Raw genomic sequence first — 25,000 nt, forward strand, 5'->3', positions numbered from 1 at the left:
ACCACCACCTCCACCACCTCCACCACCACATCATCTCAGAGCAGCGTTCTGAGTGGTGGCTAGAGGTTATTGAGTGTGGGTGGAGGGACACCAGGTTCCTCCACCACCACCACCCTTCAGAGCAGACTTGGCTCTGGGAACATTCTTTTTGCAGCGTAACTTAATCAGCAACACGTCTTGTTTTTAAATCCAGTCTCATATGATGTCAGTATCCAGGCTGCCTGTTCCCCGACGAGGACCAACCCTTTAACAGCTCCTCTTTAATACCGGCTCCTGATTGGACAGGACCCTTCAATAACAAGACACCTCTGCCTTTAAACGGTAATGTAATAATGCGCTCGGAATCTATCATTAACAACACCAGTCAAATGCAATGCTCGACCAGATGTTTCCTTGACAACACACAAACAATATGCTCAAAGGCACTTAAGGTACACACTTATTGTATGTTGTACGTCCTGGCACTTAAAAATATTATTAGCATTGTGTAGCATCTTATCCTAGCTATCTGTGTTGTATACGGGGACTGGGTTTATCTAGTGATGGTTAGTGCTTGGCACTTGGTTCTATGTACATCTTTACTGTACCGACAGCGACATATTGTTGTTTCTCTTTCTTCTTAAAAATGTACTTATTGTAAACTGCTCTGGATTAAAGCGTCTGCTAGACGCCATAAATGTTATTGTAAATACCAAAGCGCCGCAGAAGAGTGCTGAACATAGTCGTTCAACCACCAATGATGTCATAGACGTTAGTAACCAATATCCAGCCTTGGTCGGTTGCGGTGGTCCGAGCAGATCGACCCAGGAGGGGGGTGGATCGGTTGTTAAACTGCTGAAGTACACCGTTCTAGTAACCCGACCCCCTTCGGTCTACCTCCTAACAGAGGGACTCACACTGCAGGTAGGACCGCCACGACCTTTAGCACCACCAGGCAGCCCGCCGGGCGGCCATGTTGTTTCCCCCCCCCCCCCCAGCCAGTTGTAGCCCCCCTGCTATTCTAAACACCCCCGTGTGGAGCAGCGCTCCGGGACTCATCGGACGGCCGTGTTTCATTTCACAGACGGATCAGAGCGCTCCGCTGTGTCAGAGCGGCTAATGAAATACTGAGGCGTCATCGGCCGCGGCGCTGACTCTCTGGCCCAGTCGCTGGTGGAAAAGAGGTTTTAATCTCAGTGAGACTCAACTCATTAGTCATTGGTGTCTGGCTGTATGCATTGGTGTTGCTGTGTAGTGAAGGGAGTGTAGTGTACTGTGACATGTCTAGTGTACTGTGCAGTGTCGATTGTGCAGACTAGAGTCTATTGTACAATCTAGTGTACAGTGCAGTGTCTGCTGTACAGTGCAGTGTCTGGTCAGTGTCTGGTCAGTGTCTGGTGTACAGTGTAGGGTCCGGCGCTACAGAGCAGTGTCCTCTGGTCTCCAGTGGTCCGGGCCGAGGGAGCTAGGCAGTGCGCTGAGTGAAGCCGTCACACGGGGACACCACATTCCTCCGTCCTCAGTGACACCGCTGTGCCAGAGACGCTCCACTGCGGCCTATAATATCTCTCTCTATCGCCCGCACACACACACACACACACACACACACACACACACACACAGACACACACAGATACACACAGACACACAGACACACAGACACACAGACACACAGACACACAGAAAGACAGACGGACGGACGTCTCACCTCCTTCAGGGTGACCTTGCAGCTGTGGACGATGTTGGAGCCGTCCCTCTTGAAGTGGGCGTGGCCCTTGTCCTTGAGCACGAAGGCGATGTCGGCGGGGATGTTGTCGGGGGTCTCGTCGCCCTCCTTGGGGAAGGTGATCTTGGTGCCCTCCTTCCAGCCCTTCTTGATGACGATGTTCAGGATCTTGTCCTCGGTGCGTGAGCTCCGGCCGTCCGGGTTCAGGCGGCGCCGCGTGATCTTCATGCGCTTGGTGCAGCCGTGGAACACCTCCTCCAGGGAGACCTTCAGCTCGTGGAGCACGGGGGGGTCCTGCTGCCGCCGGCGCGCCCCCAGGCGGTCCGAGTGCCCCCCCCGTCGTCGCCGCCCCCCCTCGCCGGGGGGGAACCCGTTGTTCAGGCCCCCCGCCGTGGGGAAGCCGAACTGCCGGAAGTGTCCGAAGGGGTCGTCCTCGTCGAGGTCGGCCATGTCCTGCTCGCCCTCGTTGTTGACGGGGTGGTGGTCCCCCCCCCCGTGGAACGGGAAGCCGTTGGCCCGGCCCGGGGGGGCGTGGGTCCGCGAGCCGAAGAACATGTCGAAGGGGTTGGAGCCCCCGAAGAAGGAGGCGAAGGTGGCGTGGGGGTCGCCGTGGAAGGTGTAGTGGTAGGTGGAGCCCCCCGGGGCCCCGGAGGAGCCACTGCCCCCCGTCTTCAGGCCTGGGGGAGAGGGAGGGGCGGAGGGGGGAGGGAGGGAGGGGGGAGAGGGAGGGGGGAGAGGGAGGGAGGGAGAGAGGGGCGGAGGGGGGAGGGAGAGGGAGGGGGGAGAGGGAGGGAGGGAGGGAGGGGGGAGAGGGAGGGGGGAGAGGGAGGGAGGCAGAGGGAGGGGGGAGAGGGAGGGAGGGAGGGAGGGGGGAGAGGGAGGGGGGAGAGGGAGGGACGGAGAGAGGGGCGGAGGGGGGAGGGAGAGGGAGGGGGGAGAGGGAGGGAGGGAGAGAGGGGGGAGAGGGAGGGAGGGAGGGAGGGAGGGGGGGAGGGGGGAGGGAGGGAGAGAGGGGGGAGAGGGAGGGAGGGAGGGGGGAGAGGGGCGGAGGAGGGAGGGGGGAGAGAGGGGCGGAGGGGGGAGGGAGAGGGAGGGGGGAGAGGGAGGGAGGGAGGGAGGGGGGAGAGGGAGGGGGGAGAGGGAGGGAGGGAGAGAGGGGCGGAGGGGGGAGGGAGAGGGAGGGGGGAGAGGGAGGGAGGGAGAGAGGGGGGAGAGGGAGGGAGGGAGGGAGGGAGGGGGGAGAGGGAGGGGGGAGAGGGAGGGAGGGAGAGAGGGGCGGAGGGGGGAGGGAGAGGGAGGGGGGAGAGGGAGGGGGGAGGGAGGGGGGAGAGGGAGGGGGGAGAGGGAGGGAGGGAGAGAGGGGCGGAGGGGGGAGGGAGAGGGAGGGGGGAGAGGGAGGGAGGGAGAGAGGGGGGAGAGGGGCGGAGGAGGGAGGGGGGGGGAGGGGGGAGGGAGGGAGAGAGGGGGGAGAGGGAGGGAGGGAGGGGGGAGAGGGGCGGAGGAGGGAGGGGGGAGAGAGGGGGAGAGGGGAGGGGGAAGGGAGAGGGAGGGGGGAGAGGGAGGGAGGGAGGGGGGAGAGAGAGGGAGGGGGGAGGGGGAAGGGAGAGGGAGGAGAGGGAGGGAGGGAGGGGGGAGAGAGAGGGAGGGGGGAGAGGGAGGGAGGGAGAGAGGGGGGAGAGGGGCGGAGGAGGGAGGGAGAGGGAGGGGGGAGAGGGAGGGAGGGAGGGAGGGGGGAGAGAGAGGGAGGGGGGAGAGGGGAGAGAGAGGGAGGGGGGAGAGAGAGGGAGGGGGGAGAGGGAGCCAGACTGTTAGGTTAATACCTTGGTCCTACCCCCATGGGTCACGTCCCCATCAGTTAATGAGCAGCGGGGGGGGGGGTGGTCTAGTGGTGGACGGCCATGTCTCCTGCAGGCATCTTTGAGTCAGGTGCCGCCCCCAACCCCAGACACCCGCCCCTGAAGGACGGGCGTCTCAGGAGATGCTGACGTTGCTTAAGGCTTCATGCTAATAGAAAATGGTCATGTGATCCAACGTGATGTCACCGAGGACCAGACACGGCGGGCGATGGGATGCTGGCCATGTGCTTCGGTTTCAAAACACAAGGCCGGGTCACATGACGCGTCACCCGCGAACGAGCGTGTCACCGCCGGCGCTAGGTGTGTGATGAATGAGCAGCAGGAGCTCAGAGAGGAGAGAGCGGAGGTTAGAGCGAGAGCGAGCGGGGGAGAGAGAGACTACAGTGAGTACCAGTGGGGGGGCGTGGAGCCGTGGTGGGCCGGAAGGTCTCTGTGTGTGTCTAACAGAACAAGCTGCCGTCAGAGAGCAGGCAAGGCTTTCCTTACGTCTGCGCGCAATACACACCCACACACAAACACCTAAACAGAAACCTCCTACACATGTCAGCCTGTTAGCGCACACACACACACACACACACACACACACACACACAAACTGTTGTAGTGCACTAACCATATAAGGCATCAGGAGTTATGGAGGTGTTAGTGTTGGGGTACAGGCTCGGCTAATTAGACAGAAGCAGCCGACAGCGTCAGACATGCAGAAGACATGCTAAATCACAGACTAACACACGGTAAACACACACGGTAAACACACACCAACACACACGGTAAACACACAACAACAAACAGCAACACACACCAACACACGGTAAACACACACCAACACACACCAACAGATGGTAAAAACACAACAACACACACCAACACACAAGATAAACACACACAAACACACACACACACACACACGCACACACACACACACGCACACACACACACACACACACACACACACACACAGGGGGCCCGTGGCGGGGGTCCTCCGGGCTCACCTTCCTCCCCCAGCTGGTCGTAGACCGCCCTCTTCTTGGGGTCGCTCAGCACCTCGTAGGCCTCGGCCACCTCCTTGAACTTGTCCTCGGCGTTGGCCTCCTTGTTCTTGTCGGGGTGGAAGCGCAGCGCCATGCGGCGGTACGCTTTCTTGATCTCCTCCTCGTTGGAGGCCTTGGGGATCCCCAGGGTCTGGTAGTAGTCCTTCCCCATGGCGGGACCTGGAGGAGCGGGGACGCCGGTCACTGGGGGCTGGGGTCGGAGGCCCGCTGCTGTGGAGAGAGAACCTGGTCAGGGGACGGGCCTGTTCTGGAGGAGACCGTAGAGCGTACTTCCTACGGTCTACAGCCAAGGGGAGCCCCAGCCTGTCTGGGCCTGGGGTTTTTAGGGCGGGAATATTCTTGCGACCCCAACTTGCCTGTGCTTCTTGTAGGTTTTAACTCCATCAGAGTGGCTGAACTCTGGCTGCTTTGTGTCTACATGATGCACATGGAGAACTTTCAAACCTTCAAACCCTCCTTTTGGATGAAAACGGTGTCATCAATGTACCTGTAACTCATCTCCCCTGACCCCATAATGCAGGTGTTATAATTATAATCTAATAATGCACCGGATGACCTGAAGCGAGGCTTCACCGAGGTCCGCAGTCTCCTAATGAGACGGGCGCTCCGAGCAGTTCTCTGCCACATGATTTTAATTCGGCTCGATATGGAGACATCGCGCTATGCCGAGGTTTGAAACCCCCCGCTGTGAGCGCCGCGAGCTCTCTCTGGTAAGTGTTGCCATGGGGATGTAGTAGAACGTCTCAGCATCCACGGCGCGAGGAGGGAGACGAGGCGAGTGATGGAATCCCCTCCGCCCTCGATGCAGGAGGGTCTTTTCTCCACACGTATACGTGTAGATCAGGATGAGAACTAGGAATCTCTGGCATCCATCACGACGTTTGTTCCCCTGTATTTAATGTAAAGGGTGTTTGGATCATTTAGCGACAGCTCTGCTGCTAAGGGTCCTGATAACGGACAGAACCACAGGAGCTTTGCTCATTAGTCTGTTCTACACACTGGGACTGAATGGGACCGCGTTACAACCCATCCTCTCCGTACACGTGCTTTAATCAGTCGGTATCCCTCTTCCCGGGCGATGCGGTTATGTAGTTTAGGATTCTGTGGAGAAGTGGAGCTATGCTGACTAGGAGCTCAGCCAGACAAAGGCACAGCGCCGACCACTGCCCCCAGTTTAGACGGAATATAACCAGTAACCCGCTGCACGTCTCCGCGTCGCCCGGACATCCGCAAGACCATTCACGGAGAACAGAGAACATTTAGATCACCGTGTGTTACCTGATCTGAGGTCAGCGAGAGGTCCGGGGAGCGGCGCTGAAACCCAACAACCAAATTACGCTTCTCACAGAACGACAGATCGGAGAACAGCAGTAAATAATAAAGTCCTACCAGATGTTCTTTTTTTTCTCCCGGCGGCGTGAGGACTGTCAGACGGCCGCCATGGTCCTGCCTCCTCTCCTCAGTGTGTCGGTGTGGAGGCTCATCCCCCCCCGCGCGCTGTCCCCCTCCGCCGCCGCCCCGCCGCGCGCCTCGTGACGTCACGGAGCCTGCTCTGATCCCCCCCCCTCTGAAATAGAGGATGACCCCCCGTCAGCCCCTGACGATTCGCTGGAAAATCCGTCCATCTGCGACCGAATTAGAAACGCACGCACGCGCGCGTGTGTGTGTAGTCACGGGAATGATTTGATTCGTTGCGAAATCAGAAAGGAATGAGAGCAGCTTCTCTTCTCAGAGCAGCCTCGTCAATCCCAAGAACAGAAAGTTGGGAAGAGGGTGTGAAGACACGCCCCCCGCACGGGTTTCACCATCACGGAGTACTTCTGATCAACTGCTGACCAGTCGATGCGATGGATTTGCCTCGATCAGTTGAAATGAATCCGTTAAGTCAAGAATCAATCGAGTCTTATCAGGAATAACCCGACTCAAAGATGAGGTCACGTGGAGGTCGTTGTTGACTGTATTTGTATATATCTCTGAATATATGCTTTAATATTTAACAAAACACGATTCACCGTAAACGATGCGAGGTTCCCGTGTGAATGTTCATATGAACACGCTCTCTGCCTCAGACGCCCTCGGAGAGAGAGATCAAGTTTATTTGAGTCATCTGTTGATAAAGAGGTGTGAGGTGCGGTGGGTGTTTCAGTCGATGAGTCTGTCTGACACGTCACACACCACACACAGAGACACACAAGCAACTACACACACCACACAGGCAAACAACACACACACACTGACAGACACACACACACACAGACACACAATGACAAATACAGACACACAGACACTCTACCACACACATTACCGCACACACACGCTCACCCTCGCCCACTTACAGGTGAAAACACAGCGATGATGAAGAGCAGCTTAATAGCGAGTCACGTTGTGCGAGCTGTGTTCCTCCGGGCGGCGGTGGAGCGCGGGGGTCCGGGATGCCGCAGCAGGGCTGACAGAGCGCAGCTGTCCTGTCCCGGCAGCTGGGTCCCAGCCCGCTGGCATTCACCCCCAGCCCCCACCATGTGTTGGGACATACTGCAGGGCTCAGGGGGGATGGACCATTGCATTGTGGTCATTTCACTCCGCTACCACATCAACAAAGCCAACGACGTTTCACGTTTTCTTTATTAATTGTTTATTAGGAAACAATTTGCAAGTCAGGCTTTGTTTTTTTGTAATCTTGTATTTGAATCGTCTCTTTGAATATTGAGCAGTGTGTCAAAGAGGAACACGATGTCCTCCCCGGTCGAAGGCTTGCAGGCTCTTAAGAGTGTGTGTGTGTGTCTGTGTGTGTGTGTCTGTGTGTGTGTGTGAGAGCCCGTCGTCCGTCTCCATGACAACCAGGAGAAACGCGCCGCCAGCCGGCGTTGTGTCTGGCCCGTGTTTCCCCGCAGCGCGTCCAAAAGGCTCCCGAGGATGAAGAGCGTCTGACGGCTTCAACAGAAACGCCGGCCAATGAGAGACAGCTGCCCGTCTCTCACCCCCCGCCCACCTGACCCGAGGACAGATGGGGGGGCGGGGTGGGACCAACAGACGCCAGCCCACTGGCTACGTGGTGGATGGTAATGGTGGTGGTGATGGGGGTGATTCTGGTGGTGGTGGTGGATGGTGGTGGTGGTGGGTGTTGGTGATGGTGGTGGTGGAGGTGGAGGTGATGGTGGTGGTGGAGGTGGTGGTGGGCATCAGAAGATGGGGGTGGAGAGCGAGGGCGAGACAGAGCCCCGTCTCCCCCGTCTCCTCACCTCACCCTGTTCCTCTCTCTCCCAGCACCCGGGAGGCTGAGAGCGCTACCTTAAAAGACCCGCCGTCTCGCCGCCTCGCAGACGTGTTCTGAGATGAGGACACGTAAACACACGCGAGCGCAAACACACCACTCACTCACTCGCTCGCACGCACGTACGCACGCGGGCACACACGCAATGGCATTAGATGATTTGTAAGGGATCTAATGCCACACACACAGAACATTCACAGTCTTTCTCTGTCTGTCGCTCTCTCACACACACGCACGCACACACGCACGCACGCACGCACGCACGCACGCACGCGCACACACACACACACACACACTCATTCACACCGGAGATCACGCGGTGAAAGAGTCTCACTCCTATAGGTCATGTTTTCCTGCCGTCCCAGCTCACACACACAAAACATTCATACATTCAGCCTTCCAAGCAGCAGCGATAGTAACACATCATTATTTCCAATGACAGCAAACTTAACATATTGGGCTATGGCTCGCAGTCTCTCCTGGTGCACTTACTGTCCCTGTGCTCCTGAGAACCATTCCAAAGCACTGAGTCACCCGGGCGCTTATTGAATCAACAGCCTCCTCTAAGCGGGCCACAGCGCACACTGCTGATTCTAGAGTCAGTTATTCTCCTGCATGGAAGAGTTGCTCTCCACGTTACCTGCGACGCACAAGTAGAATTCACCATAGGATTGCACAGACTGACCCAAGTTCTGAATGGAGAAGGGGTGTTGAGAATATGTGCATGTTTGACCGTAGTCACGTAACATACAATTTATCTTAACACCTACTGTTGGAAACACATTTGCTACTTAGTGAGCTGCACACATCTTAATATATGCGGCATTTAGCAAAGAGAGAATGAAACTCATTTTTTTGGACACCGCCGGCGCAATGATACGGTCCAAGTGGCGCTCGTGAAACCAGTGCTGGTGGTTCTCGGGTCCACAGGAGCAAACAGGGCCAGCTGAGGAGGTCCACACTCTGCACTACCAACTGGCTTCCAGCAGGTTTACGTCTGACCTTTGGCAGAACCAACAGAACCACTTCTGGCCATACATGAGATGTGTTTCTGTGGTTAAAATGCAGCAACTAAACACTTGGTTGTTCTGGCCGATTGAAAGGTAACATGTTGTGAGGGTGTGGGGCTCTAAGTGGCTCAACTGGCATGCCCATGACTTGAAGCCAGCAGGTGATTGGTCAGTGAGGCCTGCCAATCTGTAGGCTGGACACATCGACGCCTCGATGCTCCAGAAGCTTCTCCCAGATCTGTGTATTGATGATCCATAAATATGTGCACTACAATCCTGCAGCAAAGACACGTGGCCGGAAAGCGTTCAAATCAAAAGGCAACGATTAGAATCAAGGCTTAGATAATGATAAAGTAAACATGGAGGGCTTGAAAACAGCGTTAGTGCCTAACAACTTGCTTCTCACCGGTTTGATAACACAGGCAGATAATAGTCCACACATCTGGACGGCAATTCCTGCCGATCAAAGAGTTCAATATCTTTCGTGGTTCCACTGGAAAAGGAGCAGCTCCTGTTTGGTTCTCAGCAGGATGGACGTGGAATGTCACCAAAGATAAATGACTCCCCAAGGTTCAGAGTATCAGAGTGACAGGGGCCCGTCCGGTAATGTTGCTAGACGCCTGAGCTGTATCAGCGAATGATGTGCAGGTATCTGAGCTCGGGGTAGAGCAGGTTGGCCAGCAGGGTCAGCAGCCTGGCTCCGTCTCTCAGGCAGTGGCCGGGGTAGCGGATGAACTGGACGGCCTTGGTCACAGAGTCCTCCAGCTCAGCGTACTGCTTACTGCTGGGCAGGGCCTCCAGCGAGGACAGGGCCTGCAGGGAGAACCAGGGTCAGAAGGTACTGAGACAACGCTTTGTCCACTAGGACCAGGGGCAGAAGTTACTGAGACACTTTGTTCACTAGGACCAGGGTCAGAAGGTACTGAGACAGTTTGTTCATTAGAACCAGGGGCAGAAGGTACTGAGACACTTTGTTTACTAGGACCAGGGGCAGAAGGTACTGAGACACTTTGTTCATTAGGACCAGGGTCAGAAGGTACTGAGACACTTTGTTCACTAGGACCAGGGGCAGAAGGTACTGAGACAACGCTTTGTCCACTAGGACCAGGGGCAGAAGGTACTGAGACACTTTGTTCACTAGGACCAGGGGCAGAAGGTACTGAGACAGTTTGTTCATTAGAGCCAGGGGCAGAAGGTACTGAGACACTTTGTTTACTAGGACCAGGGTCAGAAGGTACTGAGACACTTTGTTCACTAGGACCAGGGGCAGAAGGTACTGAGACAACGCTTTGTCCACTAGGAACAGGGGCAGAAGGTACTGAGACACTTTGTTCACTAGGACCAGGGGCAGAAAGTACTGAGACACTTTGTTCACTAGGACCAGGGGCAGAAGGCACTGAGACACTTTGTCCACTAGGACCAGGGGCAGAAGGTACTGAGACACTTTGTCCACTAGGACCAGGGTCAGAAGGTACTGAGACACTTTGTTCATTAGGACCAGGGTCAGAAGGTACTGAGACACTTTGTTCACTAGGACCAGGGGCAGAAGGTACTGAGACAACGCTTTGTCCACTAGGACCAGGGGCAGAAGGTACTGAGACACTTTGTTCACTAGGACCAGGGGCAGAAGGTACTGAGACAGTTTGTTCATTAGAGCCAGGGGCAGAAGGTACTGAGACACTTTGTTTACTAGGACCAGGGTCAGAAGGTACTGAGACACTTTGTTCACTAGGACCAGGGGCAGAAGGTACTGAGACAACGCTTTGTCCACTAGGAACAGGGGCAGAAGGTACTGAGACACTTTGTTCACTAGGACCAGGGGCAGAAAGTACTGAGACACTTTGTTCACTAGGACCAGGGGCAGAAGGCACTGAGACACTTTGTCCACTAGGACCAGGGGCAGAAGGTACTGAGACACTTTGTCCACTAGGACCAGGGTCAGAAGGTACTGAGACACTTTGTTCATTAGGACCAGGGTCAGAAGGTACTGAGACACTTTGTCCACTAGGACCAGGGGCAGAAGGCACTGAGACACTTTGTCCACTAGGACCAGGGGCAGAAGGTACTGAGACAACTCTTTGTTATCACAGTGCTAAGATTGGAAAAACACCACACCGATACAAAGGCTTCGTCGGTGCGTACTTGCAGTTCTTTAGCGGAGAGCTCCAGGTCAGCGGTGGGTTGGAGACGCAGCTGGGTCTCCGACACCACCTGCACCGTCAGGAACACCGCCAGGCAGCGCACCACCACCCTGAACCTGGACACACAAGGAGCAGACACGGTGTCCTGAGCCCTGCTGGCAGCAGTAGCTCAGGAGGTAGAGCGGTGACTTGTAACAAGAAGGTTGCTAATTCGATCCCCGGCTCCTGAGTGTCGAGGTGTCCCTGAGCGATACACCTCCCCCTGACCGCTCCTGATGAGCTGGCTGAAGCCTTTTGTAAATCCCATTGTAAAGCGCTTTGAGGGGCCGCTGGTTAGAACAGCGCTGTATCAATGCACCCCATTTACCGCAGGAGCGACCGTATCGCCCCCAGAGGAACACGAGGCGCGACCCTCTTACCTGTTGGAGACCGGCGAGCGCTTCCCCAGCCCGATGGCCCCCAGGAGCCCGGAGTTCAGCCTCTCTTCCCCCAGCTGGGTCAGCCTGGCGGTCAGCCTCAGGAGGCCCAGGGCCACGCCCGGGGCCTCCGTCCCCCCGGGCTGCAGCTGCTCCGCCGACAGGGCCAGGGCCCTGTGCCACCACAGGAACAGCTTGGCCTCGTCCCCTGGCCCGCTGGGGGGAACGCGAGCAGCAACACTTTAATACCCAGAGGAATGTCCCGCCGCTCCCCCCGGAGCCTCTCGCTCGGTGGTCCCTCCTAGTGTACCCCCCCTCGAAGATATACCCCCTTTACCGGCACAAAACACTTTGGGAGTGTTGGTGGTCTATCTGGCACTGTGAACATGCAGATACTAGGGTGCAAATACTAAAATACAATTTAGTGAGAAACCTGGGCCTGTGCTTCATGCCACTAATCTCTTAGCCAACAGAATAGAAAATTACAGTTCATGTTCTTTTCATATATATATATTTTTTCTAAGCTTTCTCAGTACGCCCAAAGTACCCCCAGGGGTCCGCGTACCCCCATTTGGGAACCACTGCTCTAGTTAATGCTGACGGGAGAACGTGCTTCACAGCGGGTTGGAGCCTGAGATGTAAGTCAGTTAAAGTTCTGAAGAAGAACCCTGGCTGGAAGGACGGAACCACATTAAGAGGATGTGACGTCTGGAGCGCAGGACCCACCTCGGGTAGACCTGATTGGTCCACGAGCTGAGCAGAGCCAACGTCCTCCTGTCATTGGCCGCTGTGTGTTCCGCGTTGAGCCGCTGCAGGACGAAGGCGTAGAGGGTCAGGAAGCAGCCTCCCGATTGGCTCTCGGACAGGAAGTCCTCCATGGTGAGCTCGGGCACCTGAAGGGACGCCAACACGGGCCCCCACCCCGCAGACTCGTCCTCCGCTGGAGAGGAGAACGATCACAAGCCGACCAATCAGAACACATCCCTTTGTGACTGGCCTTCTGTTCAACATCCAGCTTCAGAAAAAGACTCAAGACTCACTTGTTCAGAGTTCACCTGGACTCTGCATAGCCTCCCCCCTTACCCCATCCCCACCCCACAAACCCCTCTTACCCACTTATTGTATGTTGTACGTCCTGGCACTAAAAAAACGTACAGCATTGTGTAGCATCCTATCCTAGCTGTCTTTGTTGTGTACGGGGAATGGGTTGACCTAGTGATGGTCAGTGCTTGGCACTTGGTCCTACGAACATCCTTACTGTACCCACAGAGGTATATTGTGGTTTCTCTTTCTTCTGAAGAATTTACTGAATGTACGTCGCTTTGGATAAAGGCGTCTGACTGCGACCCTGACTGTTAATGCTAGTGTGAACGTGGACAGCCGCCCCCTGCGGGCGCACCGTGGTCGAAGTAGGCGGTGACACAGGCCTCCATGATGCGGGTCATGTGACGGACAGAGGCCAGAGCCTGGGAGCAGGCGGTGAGCAGCGGCAGGATGGGGAAGGCCCGCCCCTTCCTGTCCAGCCAGGAAATGACATGGGCGGCGAGGGCCTCGCCCGTGGACACGCCCACTCGGTTGAGCAGGGACAGGGATTGGCTGAACAGGCCACACAGCGCCATGTGTCTCTGCTCCAGGCCCGTCTCTGGGGAGGGGAGGAAAACCTTTAGGACGGCGTATGGAAGATCTACAGAGATCTGACTTTGACATAAATATCAGTTAATTGAACATCGACGGCCGGCGCAGAGACACGATGGTGGCTGAGCCTCCGCGCCTCTGGGCCTACTGGGACAGCTCTGATTGGCTGTGCGATGCATGTTATGAACTGGGTGTCAGTCGCCCAGTTAGTGGCCGGTGTATGACCAGTTAAACCAGACCAGTAAAAAACGCAGAAAAAGAAATAAGTCTAATATATCCACAAACACACACACAATATGAGCAGTAGCCGTGTAAACAGTACATGAGGTAGACAGTTATAACTTTATGCTACATTATTTAAAATTGACACTAGTTTCTAACGCGTATCTCTCCTCCATGTGGCAACAGGGAGGAGAGAAGACCGAAGTTTGATTGGTGAAGGAAACCCCCTACAAGTCCAACAACAGGTAACATTCCAATTAAATCCGACATGATGATTATTATTTATTATTTCATCTTTGTAATGTCGGCCCACTGGAGAGGTGCAGTATGATTACCAGCAGGAGGCTTCTAATCACTCTCCACCTCTCCAGTGGCTGTGTCCGCCGCGAGGTCTGCAAAGTGGCCGGAGTGAGAACCCTTCCTATTGGTTACTGGTGCACCACCTGACTCACTCATCCTGAGGGGACCAATCACAGCCAGAAGCGCTCTGAACGCTGGGGACGAGAGTCGAGCATACGTTCCAGTAGGCTGACAGTCACATCCCGTGAACATGAGCAGACGTTGAGCTCCTATACTTTGTGTTTCCGTGTGCCTTTGGACTCTGAAGGTCATTGTTGACAAATGGATGGACTTCAGGAAGATATCACTATTTATAAATAGAGATGTATCTGTCTATATTTGGTTTCTGTAAAATGCACCACTGAGTCCGGTTTTCTGTTGATTTGATGAAGCAAGACTTTGAGAGATTGATCGGTTTGACCGCTCAGGCAGGGCGAACAAGGACACCGCCAGAAGTCCTGGGGTCGTTGAACCCTCCGCCCACACATCGCAGTGACCGCTACGTTAGCATATATATGCTACGTTAGCATATATGCAACGTTAGCATGTCAGGGCCTGGCGTCTCCATTACCGGGGGGGTTGAAGGCGATGACGCTCTCCAGCAGGCCCTCCAGCTGGGCCTTCAGGCCGGCCAGGCTGATGCTGCCGCCTCCCTGCTCCAGAGTGACCAGCGACTGGACGCACCAGCTAACACACACCCCTGCTTTCACCGTGGCCTCCTGGGAAACAGAGGCAGACACAGCAGGCTGATAGAGGCAGCGGGGGGGAAGGGCAGGACAATGATTAGGATGACATAACTTGTACTGCTGACCGTGGGGGTGTGTCTTGGTAGACCCTCAGTGGGTCACGACCTTTCGGGGGGCCGTGATCCCACATTTTTGGACCACAGAGAAATCTTGCAACCCCATCCCCTGCATCTGCTTGCTCCCCACACAAGTGGAGGTTTTACACCATCAGCTGCAACCAATAAGTGGTTTGTTTGCGCGTGGTTACGTTTCATTAGACTCAGAGTCTGTTTGTATGGACAGCGCCTTTCTACAAACCCTGAATCCCACATATATTGTGGGAATATTGGGTATGAATCGGGCCGACGGGAGTGTCTAAACCGTAGGGCTGTGAGTCGGAGTGTGGTAGATCATATTGTATTGATCGAACAAACTCCCACACCGCAGATCTGTCTGTCGGAGGTCTAGAAGCACAACGCTACCGAAAACAAAGAGGAAGCTGCATCCTGATCTGCCCACAGCGGGGGAGTCAGTCAATGAAGAATGTACTATCTAATATATAACCATACATCTATGCATGTCTATATTTATACGTATCTCTATCTATACATATCTCTATCTTATAGGGGTCCCCTGTGGCCCCTGTGTGTATCAGGGGACCCCGAGGGGCCCGACCCCACGTTGGGGTAGCACTGAGCCAGGCTCCTCCCATCTCACCCTGTTTGTGGTCCCGTGGGGGCGGGGCCAGAGTCCGGCAGCGCTGCGCAGCGATTGGACCAGCAGCTGGGGGGCGGAGTCGGTGCTGAGCAGCAGGGAGGGGGGGTAGTGCGTCCCCACGTACCCCATGATGCCCTGGTACGAGGGCAGGTCCACCTCATCCCAGGGCAGGCAGGAGGACTGCACCAACAGGCTGAGCAGGGGGGAGTCCTTTGGGTGAGACCAAGAGGCAGGGAGGGGGGAGTCACGACAATCCTCTTCACTACATCACCAGCTAATTGAACAAGCCTTGATTGATTGGTGTTGTATGTCGCACTTAAACCGCCGCTGGAGGGTGATGAGACTTGACCCTCCAGTCACATGACCCTCCAGTCACATGACCCTCGGGTCACGTGACCCTTCTCCCTATGGGAGTCACAAATGTCTTACAAAGGAATGGTCCTTCCTCTAGTGGTGAGCTAAGGGTCTTCAGCGCGGCGAGCCAGGGGTCTCAATTTAATTTAATTTAATTCCATTTGTAAAGCCCTTCATCACAGGTACAGTGATGAAGGGTGGACTCACCGGCTGCCTGAGGAGCGGCTCCTCCTTGGTGAGGAACACCAGCATGTGCAGCAGGTAGACCAGCATGGTGTGGGGGTCCCCCTGGGGGGGCAGGGCGGGGTAGGCCGAGGGGGCGCGGGCCGGCAGGGGCTGGAAGTGCTCGCTCAGCACGCTGACCCAGTTCACCCCGCAGAGCACCTCCCCCAGGAACAGGAAGCAGCTCTTGGGACTCCCTCTCTCCACCTGAACACGGACAGAACGGAGCAGACGTTGTGTCTCCTACTTTGTGTCTCCTACTTTGTGTCTCCTACTTTGTGTCTCCTTACTTTGTGTCTCCTTACTTTGTGTCTCCCACTTTGTGTCTCCTACTTTGTGTCTCCTTACTTTGTGTCTCCTACTTTGTGTCTCCTACTTTGTGTCTCCTTACTTTGTGTCTCCTACTTTGTGTCTCCTTACTTTGTGTCTCCCACTTTGTGTCTCCTACTTTGTGTCTCTCCTACTTTGTGTCTCCTACTTTGTGTCTCCTTACTTTGTGTCTCCTACTTTGTGTCTCCTACTTTGTGTCTCCTTACTTTGTGTCTCCTACTTTGTGTCTCCTACTTTGTGTCTCCTTACTTTGTGTCTCCTACTTTGTGTCTCCTACTTTGTGTCCCTACTTTGTGTCTCCTCTGAAGGCCATCGTTGACTAATGGATGGACTCGGGGAGAAGAGCAAAGTGCTCTATAATAGATGTTTATTAGTGGTGGGGCAGGGGGCTCGGTAGAGATAGCCAACCTTTCTCCAAACGCCCCCCCCCCAGAGGGCTCTGTAAAGTCTTCCACCAGCAGCGGCTCCACAGCGAGTGGGTCCCAGGTGACGGTATAGGTGACGGTGTAGGTGGAGGTGTAGGTGACATGTAGGTGTAGGTGGAGGTGACGGTGTAGGTGGAGGTGGAGGTGACGGTATAGGTGACGGTGGAGGTGGAGGTGATGTTACAGGTGACGGTGTAGGTGGAGGTGGAAGTGGAGGTGACGGTGGAGGCCCTACCTTGAAGAGCTGCTCCATCAGCTGTGTGTCGGGGTGCAGCTGGGCCCAGGGCAGGCTGCGCAGGTGTGTGTGGTGAAGGTACAGCAGGTAGTCAGGGGTGCGGGGGGAAGTGCAGCTCTCGCAGTACCTCGTCATGCACAGCCACAGCGCCCCCCGCTGGCCCGGCAGCAGACGCTCTGGGAACACACACGCATTTACATTCAGGGCGTTTAGCAGACGCCCTTATCCACAGCGACTTACAATAAGTACATCTATCAGAAGAAAGAGAAACAACAATATATCTCTGTTGGTACAGTAAGGATGTTCATAGAGCCAAGTGCAGTCACTAACCATCACCAGGTTAACCCATTCCCCGTCTACACCAGAGACAGCTGGGGTAAGACGCTACACAATGCTATATTTAAGTGCCAGGATGAACAACATACAGTAAGTGCGTAGAAGGAGGTAGAGGGGTAAGGGGGGGAAAAGTAAAGTCTATGTGCACACACAAGCACGCACACACAGACGGACACACACACACACACACACACACACACACACACACACACACACACGATGAATCAAATGCCAGGGACAGCATCTCCAGTGAAACACTAATTGCCCAATTACCGTTGCATAAAATGACAACCTCAAGTGAGGGCCCCGAGGAGGTCGTTGTGTAACCATGGGGACGACCTCCCCGTCCTTCACCCTTTCAGGATTGGTACACGTTGTTCCGTTCTGACAGAGCGTCAGGTCCTGTGTGACCTCAGCGGTGTGGGGGACTGACCTCTGAACTTTCCGTGCAGCGTGTCGGTGAGCTGGACGTACAGGCCCACCAGGCGGCCCGCCGCAGCAGCATCCGTCTCCAGCCAGGGGTAGCACCTGGGGTTGCTAGGGAACAGCATCAGGACCGTGTGAGGGGGACTCGCTGAAGGAGCAGGCTATCTTGTGTATATGATGCAGAGCGGGTTTCTACGATGCAATAGGGCTGGCCGATTAATCGCATTTTGATTGCGATTTCGATTTTTGCGTCAAACAAAACTAATATAATCGAGTTTTCGATTTTTTTTCATTAAATGTTTTATAGAAAGTGCATAACAGCTGGATAGATATGTGTACATTATTTTAGATTCGAACATTTTCTTTTTGACCATTTTGTGCATTTTTTTAATTTCAAAGTTCTAAGTTACAAAGTGTTTTTTGGGATAGACATGCTGAATATATACATAATGTTTTCAAACTCAAAAATAATCGTTTGAATAATCATGATTTCAATATTGACCAAAATAATCGTGATTATGAATTCTCCCATAATCGAGCAGCCCTACGATGCAATGCATCTTCAGTAGTTTAAGGGGTATCTTGTCATAGACTAAAGGTCTGTGGGTGGACCCCCCTACCCTGAACTAGCCCCCTGACCTGGGCATCCCCTCCACGTTCTAGCTGATCTCACGGCTGTTCTGGCTCAGATCTGTGTTTTAATTTACCTGTACTGATCCATTGAGTAGGACAGTCAAGGGCTCTTTTCAGTAGAACTTATTGTGGCGAGACCTCTACCCTGAACACAGTTCCCTGCATCGATAAACAGTACTGACAGACAGCAGGACGCTGACAGAGTGCCCCCACACCCCCTCTTTACCTGGGGTCATCGGTGTCCAGGGGGAAGATCCAAGGCTTGAACAAATCCACCATCTTACTGTGCACCGAGTTCACCGCTGGAAAACACGTTTCAGGGTTTAGAAAACAACTTGCACCTTTAGAGACTCCAGCAGGGAGACACAGATCGATCTAAAGATAACTTATTGATCAGATGGGAAACACAGGAGCTACTGCAGCCAGTAGAATAGAAGAGAGTTGAAAACAATAGAACTGCTACAAATAGGCTGAATCCACGTCTAGACACACAGTCCTTAGAGTACAAAGGTAGATGCAAAAATAAAAGTCCACATTATCTGCGGGAGAAGGAGAGAGAGGTGGTGGCTGGACAGCAGTGAGTCAGTCAAACCTTTACTTTGAAAAAACCTTTACTTTGAAAAAACCTTTACTTTGAAAAAACCTTTACTAGAAATCGTTTGGTGTGCGATGTTTACCTGCCAGGACCTTGGCGCTGCCCACTGGCTCCCTTGAGCAGCTGCTGAGCTGCGTGTTGAGCAGGGAGGCCCCCAGGTGGCCCCAGAAGGTGACCACGTCGTCCACGTAGGGCGTCCACGCTGAGTACAGCCCGAAGCTGCGCAGCTCGGGCTTACTGAGGCGGCCGCGCAGGAAGTAGTCGCTCAGCCAGTCCACCGTCTCGGCCGCCTGTTACATAAAACACACACAGGACGTCAGGGGGCAGGCAGCAGCTCAGGAGGCAGAGCGGGCTGACTGGTAACCACAAGGTTGCTGGTTCGATCCCGGCTAAAGTGTTGGGGTGTCCCTGAGCGAGACGCCTCGCCCTAACTGCCCCTGACGAGCCGGCTGTCGCCCTGCGTGGTCGACGCCGCCGTTGGCAAGTGAATGTGTGCTTGGACCGTTGTAAGACGCTTTGGATTAAAGGGTTGGCTAAATACCCTAAATGTAAATTAGGGCTGGGCGATTAATCGAATTTTGATCGCGATTTTAGTGTCAAACGATCACAAAATTAACCTTATCGAGCATTTTTTTAATGTTTTATAGAAAGGGCAGAGCAGTTGGGTACATATCTGTGTATCATTTTAGATTGGATCATTTTCTTTTTCACCATTTTTTATATTTTTTTAAGGCGAAATTTCAAAGTTCTCAGTTACAAAAAAAAATCGGAGAGACATGCTGAATAAATACAACATGTTTTCAAACTCAAAAGTAATCGTTTGAATAATCGTTATTTCAATAATGACCAAACTAATCGTGATTATGATTTTTACCATAATCTAGCAGCCCTAATGTAAATGCATCAGTATATGGTATTCCAACAGTTTTTCCAATGTTTTTCTTTTTACAGATTAGCGATTCTTTAAAGATTGCCAGTCGGTACTTAACCTTTTAAAACGTACATTGTGTTTTTTTAAATTGTGTAATTTCTAATGCATAACACTTGTACTGCCACAACATATGTCTGGCCTGCGCTAGGGCTCGGCGATATGGCCTACAAATAAAATCTCAGATTTTTTCAAACCAAACCCTATTATCGATTGCAATCAATTTTTTTTCTATACATGACAAATATATACATTTTTTTAGTTTTGATTTTTATTTGAAGAATAACAATGATTAACAAAAGCTAAATTTGGTTGCCACAGACTTAAGGCATATCAATTAAGACTTAAGGCATACATATTATTATATATTTTTCAATAATCGATTTTCTTTCGAAAAATTTTTTCGATTATTGACCATAAATTTGAATTACAATTAAAAATCGATAAATCGCCCAACTTTAGCCCATGCTTAACACCACTCCATTAACACCACTCCATTAACACCACTCCATTAACACCACTCCATTAACACCACTCCATGACGCGGCCCCCTCCTCTCACCTGCTGGGGGGAGAGGCTGACGGAGGTCCTGTAGTGGGCGGCAGCGGACCCCCCGGCCGGGCCCTGGGGGTCGGCCCCGCTGGCCCCTGGCTCCGTGGGGCCCCTGGGGCTCCGGGGTGGGGGCAGGCAGCCCAGCAGGCGGAGGGTCTCCTTCCAGCACTCGGGGGCCAGCAGCTGGTCCGAGGAGCCTGGGGGGGGGGCACGGGACAGGGAGCCGTGGTGAGACGTCACGGTTCAAACCCAGAGTCTGGAGCTAATGGTGTGTTCCAGTTGCCTCGGACACCAGCCTTCCGAGTTGCACTTGTGACATCATTTCCTGTCTCGTAGCACTTATAGCGTTCCCGTTGGCCTTTGTGATCGTGTCATGAAATTGGCTAGTCGTTGTTATTGTTAGCTACATTAACCCTCTCTTCTCGAAACAAACAACACAACTTTACATTGTATTGCACGCACAGCAAGATAGTGCAAGGCATAAATTAAAGACCAGAATAAAGTAGCAAAGTAATCAAAGTGTGTTAGAGCATTTAAACTCGACATTAAAATGACCGACGTGGTACAAATACAATAAATCTCTTCACGTGCGCAGCCATTTTTGTTGAGAGCGTCATCACTGAACTGAGCATACTCCCAGAATTCCGAGGGGGCTCGACCAGAAGGGGGCGTGTCTCCGTGAAATGCCGCAAGGAAGCTGGGAGATTTCCCCACTTGCAACTCTGAAGGCTGGTGTCTGAGGCATCTGGATCACACCATAAACCTGATACACATCTCTGAGAACATGTACTAGCGGCGTCGACATCGCCTCGTAGGAGCTGGACCCAAGCTGCTCTGCTGAGTGCTCATGCTTCCCAACATGCAACACTGCATGCTGCGCTGCAAGGCAAGCACAGCCCTTTAGTCCCACCTAGTCTCAATGGGCCTCACAGACCACATGTTAAGACCCCTGAAGCTGACACCGTCGCCCAGTTAGTGACCAGTTCGTGAACCAGTAAGTGACCAGTTATTGGCTAGTTAGAGACCCCCCCCCCCCCCCCCCCGACCATAATGCCCAGAGCCCTCATCCACGTATATCAATATCAAACCACAAATAGACGTAAGTCTTGTTCGAGGTGAGTGAATTGTACTGCATGAAATATATACTACTACTCTCATGCTCCGTTTTGACAACAGGGTTCTACTCCTTTAGGGATCACCCACTCTGCGTTCCTTCTCTAGGTTTCTTCCTTGCTAATTAAGGGAGTTTTTTCTTGCTCTCGTGGGGGTCTAGGGTCAGGGAGGTGTCATGAATATACGGCCTGTTCAGCCCTTTGAGACTGGACCTGTGATTAAGGGCTACACATACAATTGAAGTGAAGTGAAGTGAAGTGAAGTGAAGTGAAGTGAAGTGAAGTGAAGTGAAGTGAAGTGAAGTGAAGTGAAGTGAATTGAACTGAACTGAAGTGAAGTGAATTGAATTGAAGTGAAGTGAAGTGAACTGAACTGAACTGAACTGAACTGAACTGAACTGAAGTGAAGTGAAGTGAAGTGAAGTGAAGTGAAGTGAAGTGAACTGAATTGAATTGAACTGAATTGAACTGAATTGAACTGAATTGAACTGAATTGAAGTGAAGTGAAGTGAACTGATGTAATGCAATAGAACAGCGGCGGTTCTTTCGGCTCACTGGTCATGAGGAGGCGCAGGCCGTCGCTGTAGTGGTCGGGGAAGTGGTGGCGCAGCAGCTTGACCCAGTGGCGGGTGAACAGGTGGAAGGGGGCCAGCAGGTCGGGCTCGGGGTCCGGCCCGCACACACACAGCGCCCCGTGGACCAGCTCCAGCAGCCGGCTCCGCTCCGAGAAGGAGGGCTGCGACTCGCTCAGCCACTGGGGGAGGTCGAACTGGGGAGGAGGGGAGCAGCAGGTCAGGGGGTCTAGTAGGGTATGAATGAATGAATCTGAGGATTCCTTCTATTGCGTCAGACTTGGTTTATTTAGCTTCATTTAGATGTTTGTGTGGGGTATGGGCATGCAAACAGGTGCATTTGTGTGCATGTCTGTTCAGAGGTCACCTCGACTCTGCATATTCTCCCCCCTTACCCCCCAACATCCCTCTTACGAATTTATTGTATGTTGTACGTCCTTTCACTTTAAATTAGTACTTAGCATGGTGTAGCATCTTATCCTATCTATCTTTGTTGTGCACGGGCAATGGGTTAACCTAGCGACTGTTATTGTTTGGCACTTGGTTCTATGAACATCCTTAATGTACCGACAGCGGTAAAAGCGTCTGCTGAATGCCCTAAATGTAAATGTAAATGTAAATATCTAGCTTCTGTCTCTCTCCCCTGTGGATTATTGGACCTGTGAACCAACTTACCTGGTGCCCTGTCATCATGGGCCTTATTGACATAGCTTGATGCCATCCTGTTTCTACGCGCTAGCTAGCTGTTGGCGCTCGCTAGCTGTTGGCGCTCGCTAGCTGTTGGCGCTCGCTAGCTAAATGCAAAACCCTGCAGTCAGTTAGCTAGCGTTTAGAGCCAAGATGGCAGCCAGGGGGAAAAGGCCTGCGAGAACACAGTGGACTAGACATGACCCCCACCTTGGTGAGCAGCATGAAGATGACGTCAGCGCTGTCGGGGTGCAGTGATGTCACCACGTCCTGGTAGAGGGAGACCACCTGATTGGGCGCAGCGTTGGGGGTGAAAAAGGGGGAGATGAGGGGACACAGGCGTCTCTGCTCCAAGATGGCCGTCAGGACGCGGCCGCACTCGGCCGCCGTTCCCTGGATGAACACCTACAGACACACACACACACACACACACACACACACACACACACACACACACACACACACAGGCACAGACACACACAGAGGCACAGACACACACACACGCACAAACACGCACACACACACACACACACACACAGGCACAGACACACACAGAGGCACAGACACACACACACACACACACACACACACACACAGACACAGACGCACAAGTACACATGCACACACACACACGTTTTGAAATGATTAATTTGAATTCTGAATTAACATAATTTCCAGATATTTACAGACACACAGACAGACACACACACACATACAGACACAGACAGACAGACAGACACACTGACACACACAGACACCCGGTATGTTTTTCCGTTAGTGTGTTGGTGTAGTTAAAGTGCCCCCCCGGTCTACCTGTCCCAGGATCTCCACGCAGGAGGACAGGTACTGGCGGGTGGGCGGGTGCCGCAGCGTGTCGGCGCACACAAACGACACCACCTGGTAGAAGGAGCTCACCCCCACCTGCTGCACCGCAGGGCTCCGCTGCACCTTGTACAGGTTCACCAGGGCTCTGCACACACAAAGGTGTGTCAGCAGGTGTGTCAACAGGTGTATCAGCAGGTGTATCAACAGGTGTATCAACAGGTGTGTCAACAGGTGTATCAGCAGGTGTGTCCACAGGTGTATCAACAGGTGTGTCAACAGGTGTATCAGCAGGTGTGTCAGCAGGTGTGTCAACAGGTGTATCAGAAGGTGTATCAACAGGTGTGTCAGCAGGTGTGTCAACAGGTGTATCAGAAGGTGTATCAACAGGTGTGTCAACAGGTGGGTCAACAGGTGTATCAGAAGGTGTATCAACGGGTGTATCAGCAGGTGTATCAGCAGGTGGGTCAACAGGTGTATCAGAAGGTGTATCAGCAGGTGTGTCCACAGGTGTGTCAGCAGGTGTATCAGAAGGTGTATCAGCAGGTGTGTCAACGGGTGTATCAGCAGGTGTGTCAACGGGTGTATCAGCAGGTGTATCAACAGGTGTATCAACGGGTGTATCAGCAGGTGTATCAGCAGGTGTGTCCACAGGTGTGTCAACAGGTGTATTAACAGGTGTATCAGCAGGTGTATCAACAGGTGTGTCAGCAGGTGTGTCAGCAGGTGTCTCCACAGGTGTGTCAACAGGTGTATCAGCAGGTGTGTCAGCAGGTGTGTCAGCAGGTGTGTCAACAGGTGTATCAAGAGGTGTATCAGCAGGTGTGTCCACAGGTGTATCAACAGGTGTGTCAGCAGGTGTGTCAGCAGGTGTATCCACAGGTGTATCAACAGGTGTATCCACAGGTGTATCAACCTCGTGTATCAACAGGTGTGTCAGCAGGTGTATCAACAGGTGTATCAGCAGGTGTATCGACAGGTGTATCAGCAGGTGTATCGACAGGTGTATCAGCAGGTGTATCAACAGGTGTATCAGCAGGTGTATCAGCAGGTGTATCAGCAGGTGTATCAGCAGGTGTGTCCACAGGTGTATCAACAGGTGTATCAGCAGGTGTGTCCACAGGTGTGTCAACAGGTGTATCAGCAGGTGTGTCCACAGGTGTGTCAACAGGTGTATCAGCAGGTGTGTCCACAGGTGTTTCAACAGGTGTGTTGTACAGACGTGATGAAGTTCTCCGTGTGCACGGCGGCCTGGGCCAGGGCCTGGGGGGGCGGGGCCACGGCGTCCGCCTGGACCTTCTTGATGTCGGCGTGCAGAGACACGATCTGGGTCTGCACCGCCTCCTGCTTCTGGACACACTCACACTGCACAGGACACACACACACGCACACACAGATGCACACACACACACACACACACACACACACACACACACACACACACACACACCATACGCATTAACACACTTCACTCAGGATATCCCATTTGTGAATGTGTGCATGTCTGCGCGTCTGCGTGTGTGTGTACATGCATGTGTTTATGCGTGTGTACGTGTGTGTTTATGCATATGTGTGCGCATGTGTGTGCACGTTCGTGTGTGTGCGCCTGTGCGTGTGCGGGTTCGTGTGTGTGCGTGTGCGTGCCGTACCGTGACGGTGATGTTGGCGCCCCCCTGGCAGGG

At 53.5% G+C, this 25,000-nt stretch overlaps 2 protein-coding genes across 4 annotated transcripts in view; both read right to left on the reverse strand.

Moving 5' to 3' along the window:
• The window catches only part of dnajb5 (DnaJ heat shock protein family (Hsp40) member B5), a gene marked incomplete at both ends in the record, with an annotated part of 8,452 nt that extends 3,688 nt beyond the window's left edge, over nt 1–4,764 (reverse strand). The window contains 2 exons of the mRNA XM_079729499.1: nt 1,688–2,382; nt 4,554–4,764. Of these exons, the coding sequence (XP_079585625.1) occupies nt 1,688–2,382; nt 4,554–4,764 (906 nt within the window). The remainder of the gene's footprint in view (nt 1–1,687; nt 2,383–4,553) is intronic.
• Nucleotides 4,765–7,217: 2,453 nt separating this feature from the next.
• The window catches only part of epg5 (ectopic P-granules autophagy protein 5 homolog (C. elegans)), a 35,087-nt gene continuing 17,304 nt past the window's right edge, over nt 7,218–25,000 (reverse strand). The window contains exons 29-47 of one of the 3 annotated variants that reach the window (XR_013811701.1): nt 24,968–25,000; nt 24,541–24,683; nt 23,310–23,466; nt 22,707–22,901; nt 21,793–22,006; nt 20,135–20,322; nt 18,728–18,935; nt 18,277–18,352; nt 17,425–17,528; nt 16,656–16,831; nt 15,651–15,872; nt 15,090–15,299; nt 14,219–14,393; nt 12,851–13,093; nt 12,178–12,391; nt 11,455–11,667; nt 11,037–11,151; nt 9,301–9,707; nt 7,218–9,170 (exon numbers count right to left, since the gene is read on the reverse strand). The exon at nt 24,968–25,000 is cut by the window's right edge and continues 130 nt beyond it. Coding sequence is in view for 2 of the 3 variants with exons in the window: in XM_079732212.1 (XP_079588338.1) it covers nt 9,525–9,707; nt 11,037–11,151; nt 11,455–11,667; nt 12,178–12,391; nt 12,851–13,093; nt 14,219–14,393; nt 15,090–15,299; nt 15,651–15,872; nt 16,656–16,831; nt 17,425–17,528; nt 18,277–18,352; nt 18,728–18,935; nt 20,135–20,322; nt 21,793–22,006; nt 22,707–22,901; nt 23,310–23,466; nt 24,541–24,683; nt 24,968–25,000 (3,069 nt within the window). In the remaining variant the exon portion in view is untranslated. Of the gene's footprint in view, nt 9,708–11,036; nt 11,152–11,454; nt 11,668–12,177; nt 12,392–12,850; nt 13,094–14,218; nt 14,394–15,089; nt 15,300–15,650; nt 15,873–16,655; nt 16,832–17,424; nt 17,529–18,276; nt 18,353–18,727; nt 18,936–20,134; nt 20,323–21,792; nt 22,007–22,706; nt 22,902–23,309; nt 23,467–24,540; nt 24,684–24,967 lie in introns of all 3 variants that reach the window. The other 2 variants (XM_079732213.1, XM_079732212.1) reach the window with 2 other exon arrangements.

The sequence above is a fragment of the Pollachius pollachius genome, assembly GCF_949987615.1.
Source record: "Pollachius pollachius genome assembly, chromosome: 1".
Lineage (NCBI taxonomy): Eukaryota > Metazoa > Chordata > Actinopteri > Gadiformes > Gadidae > Pollachius > Pollachius pollachius.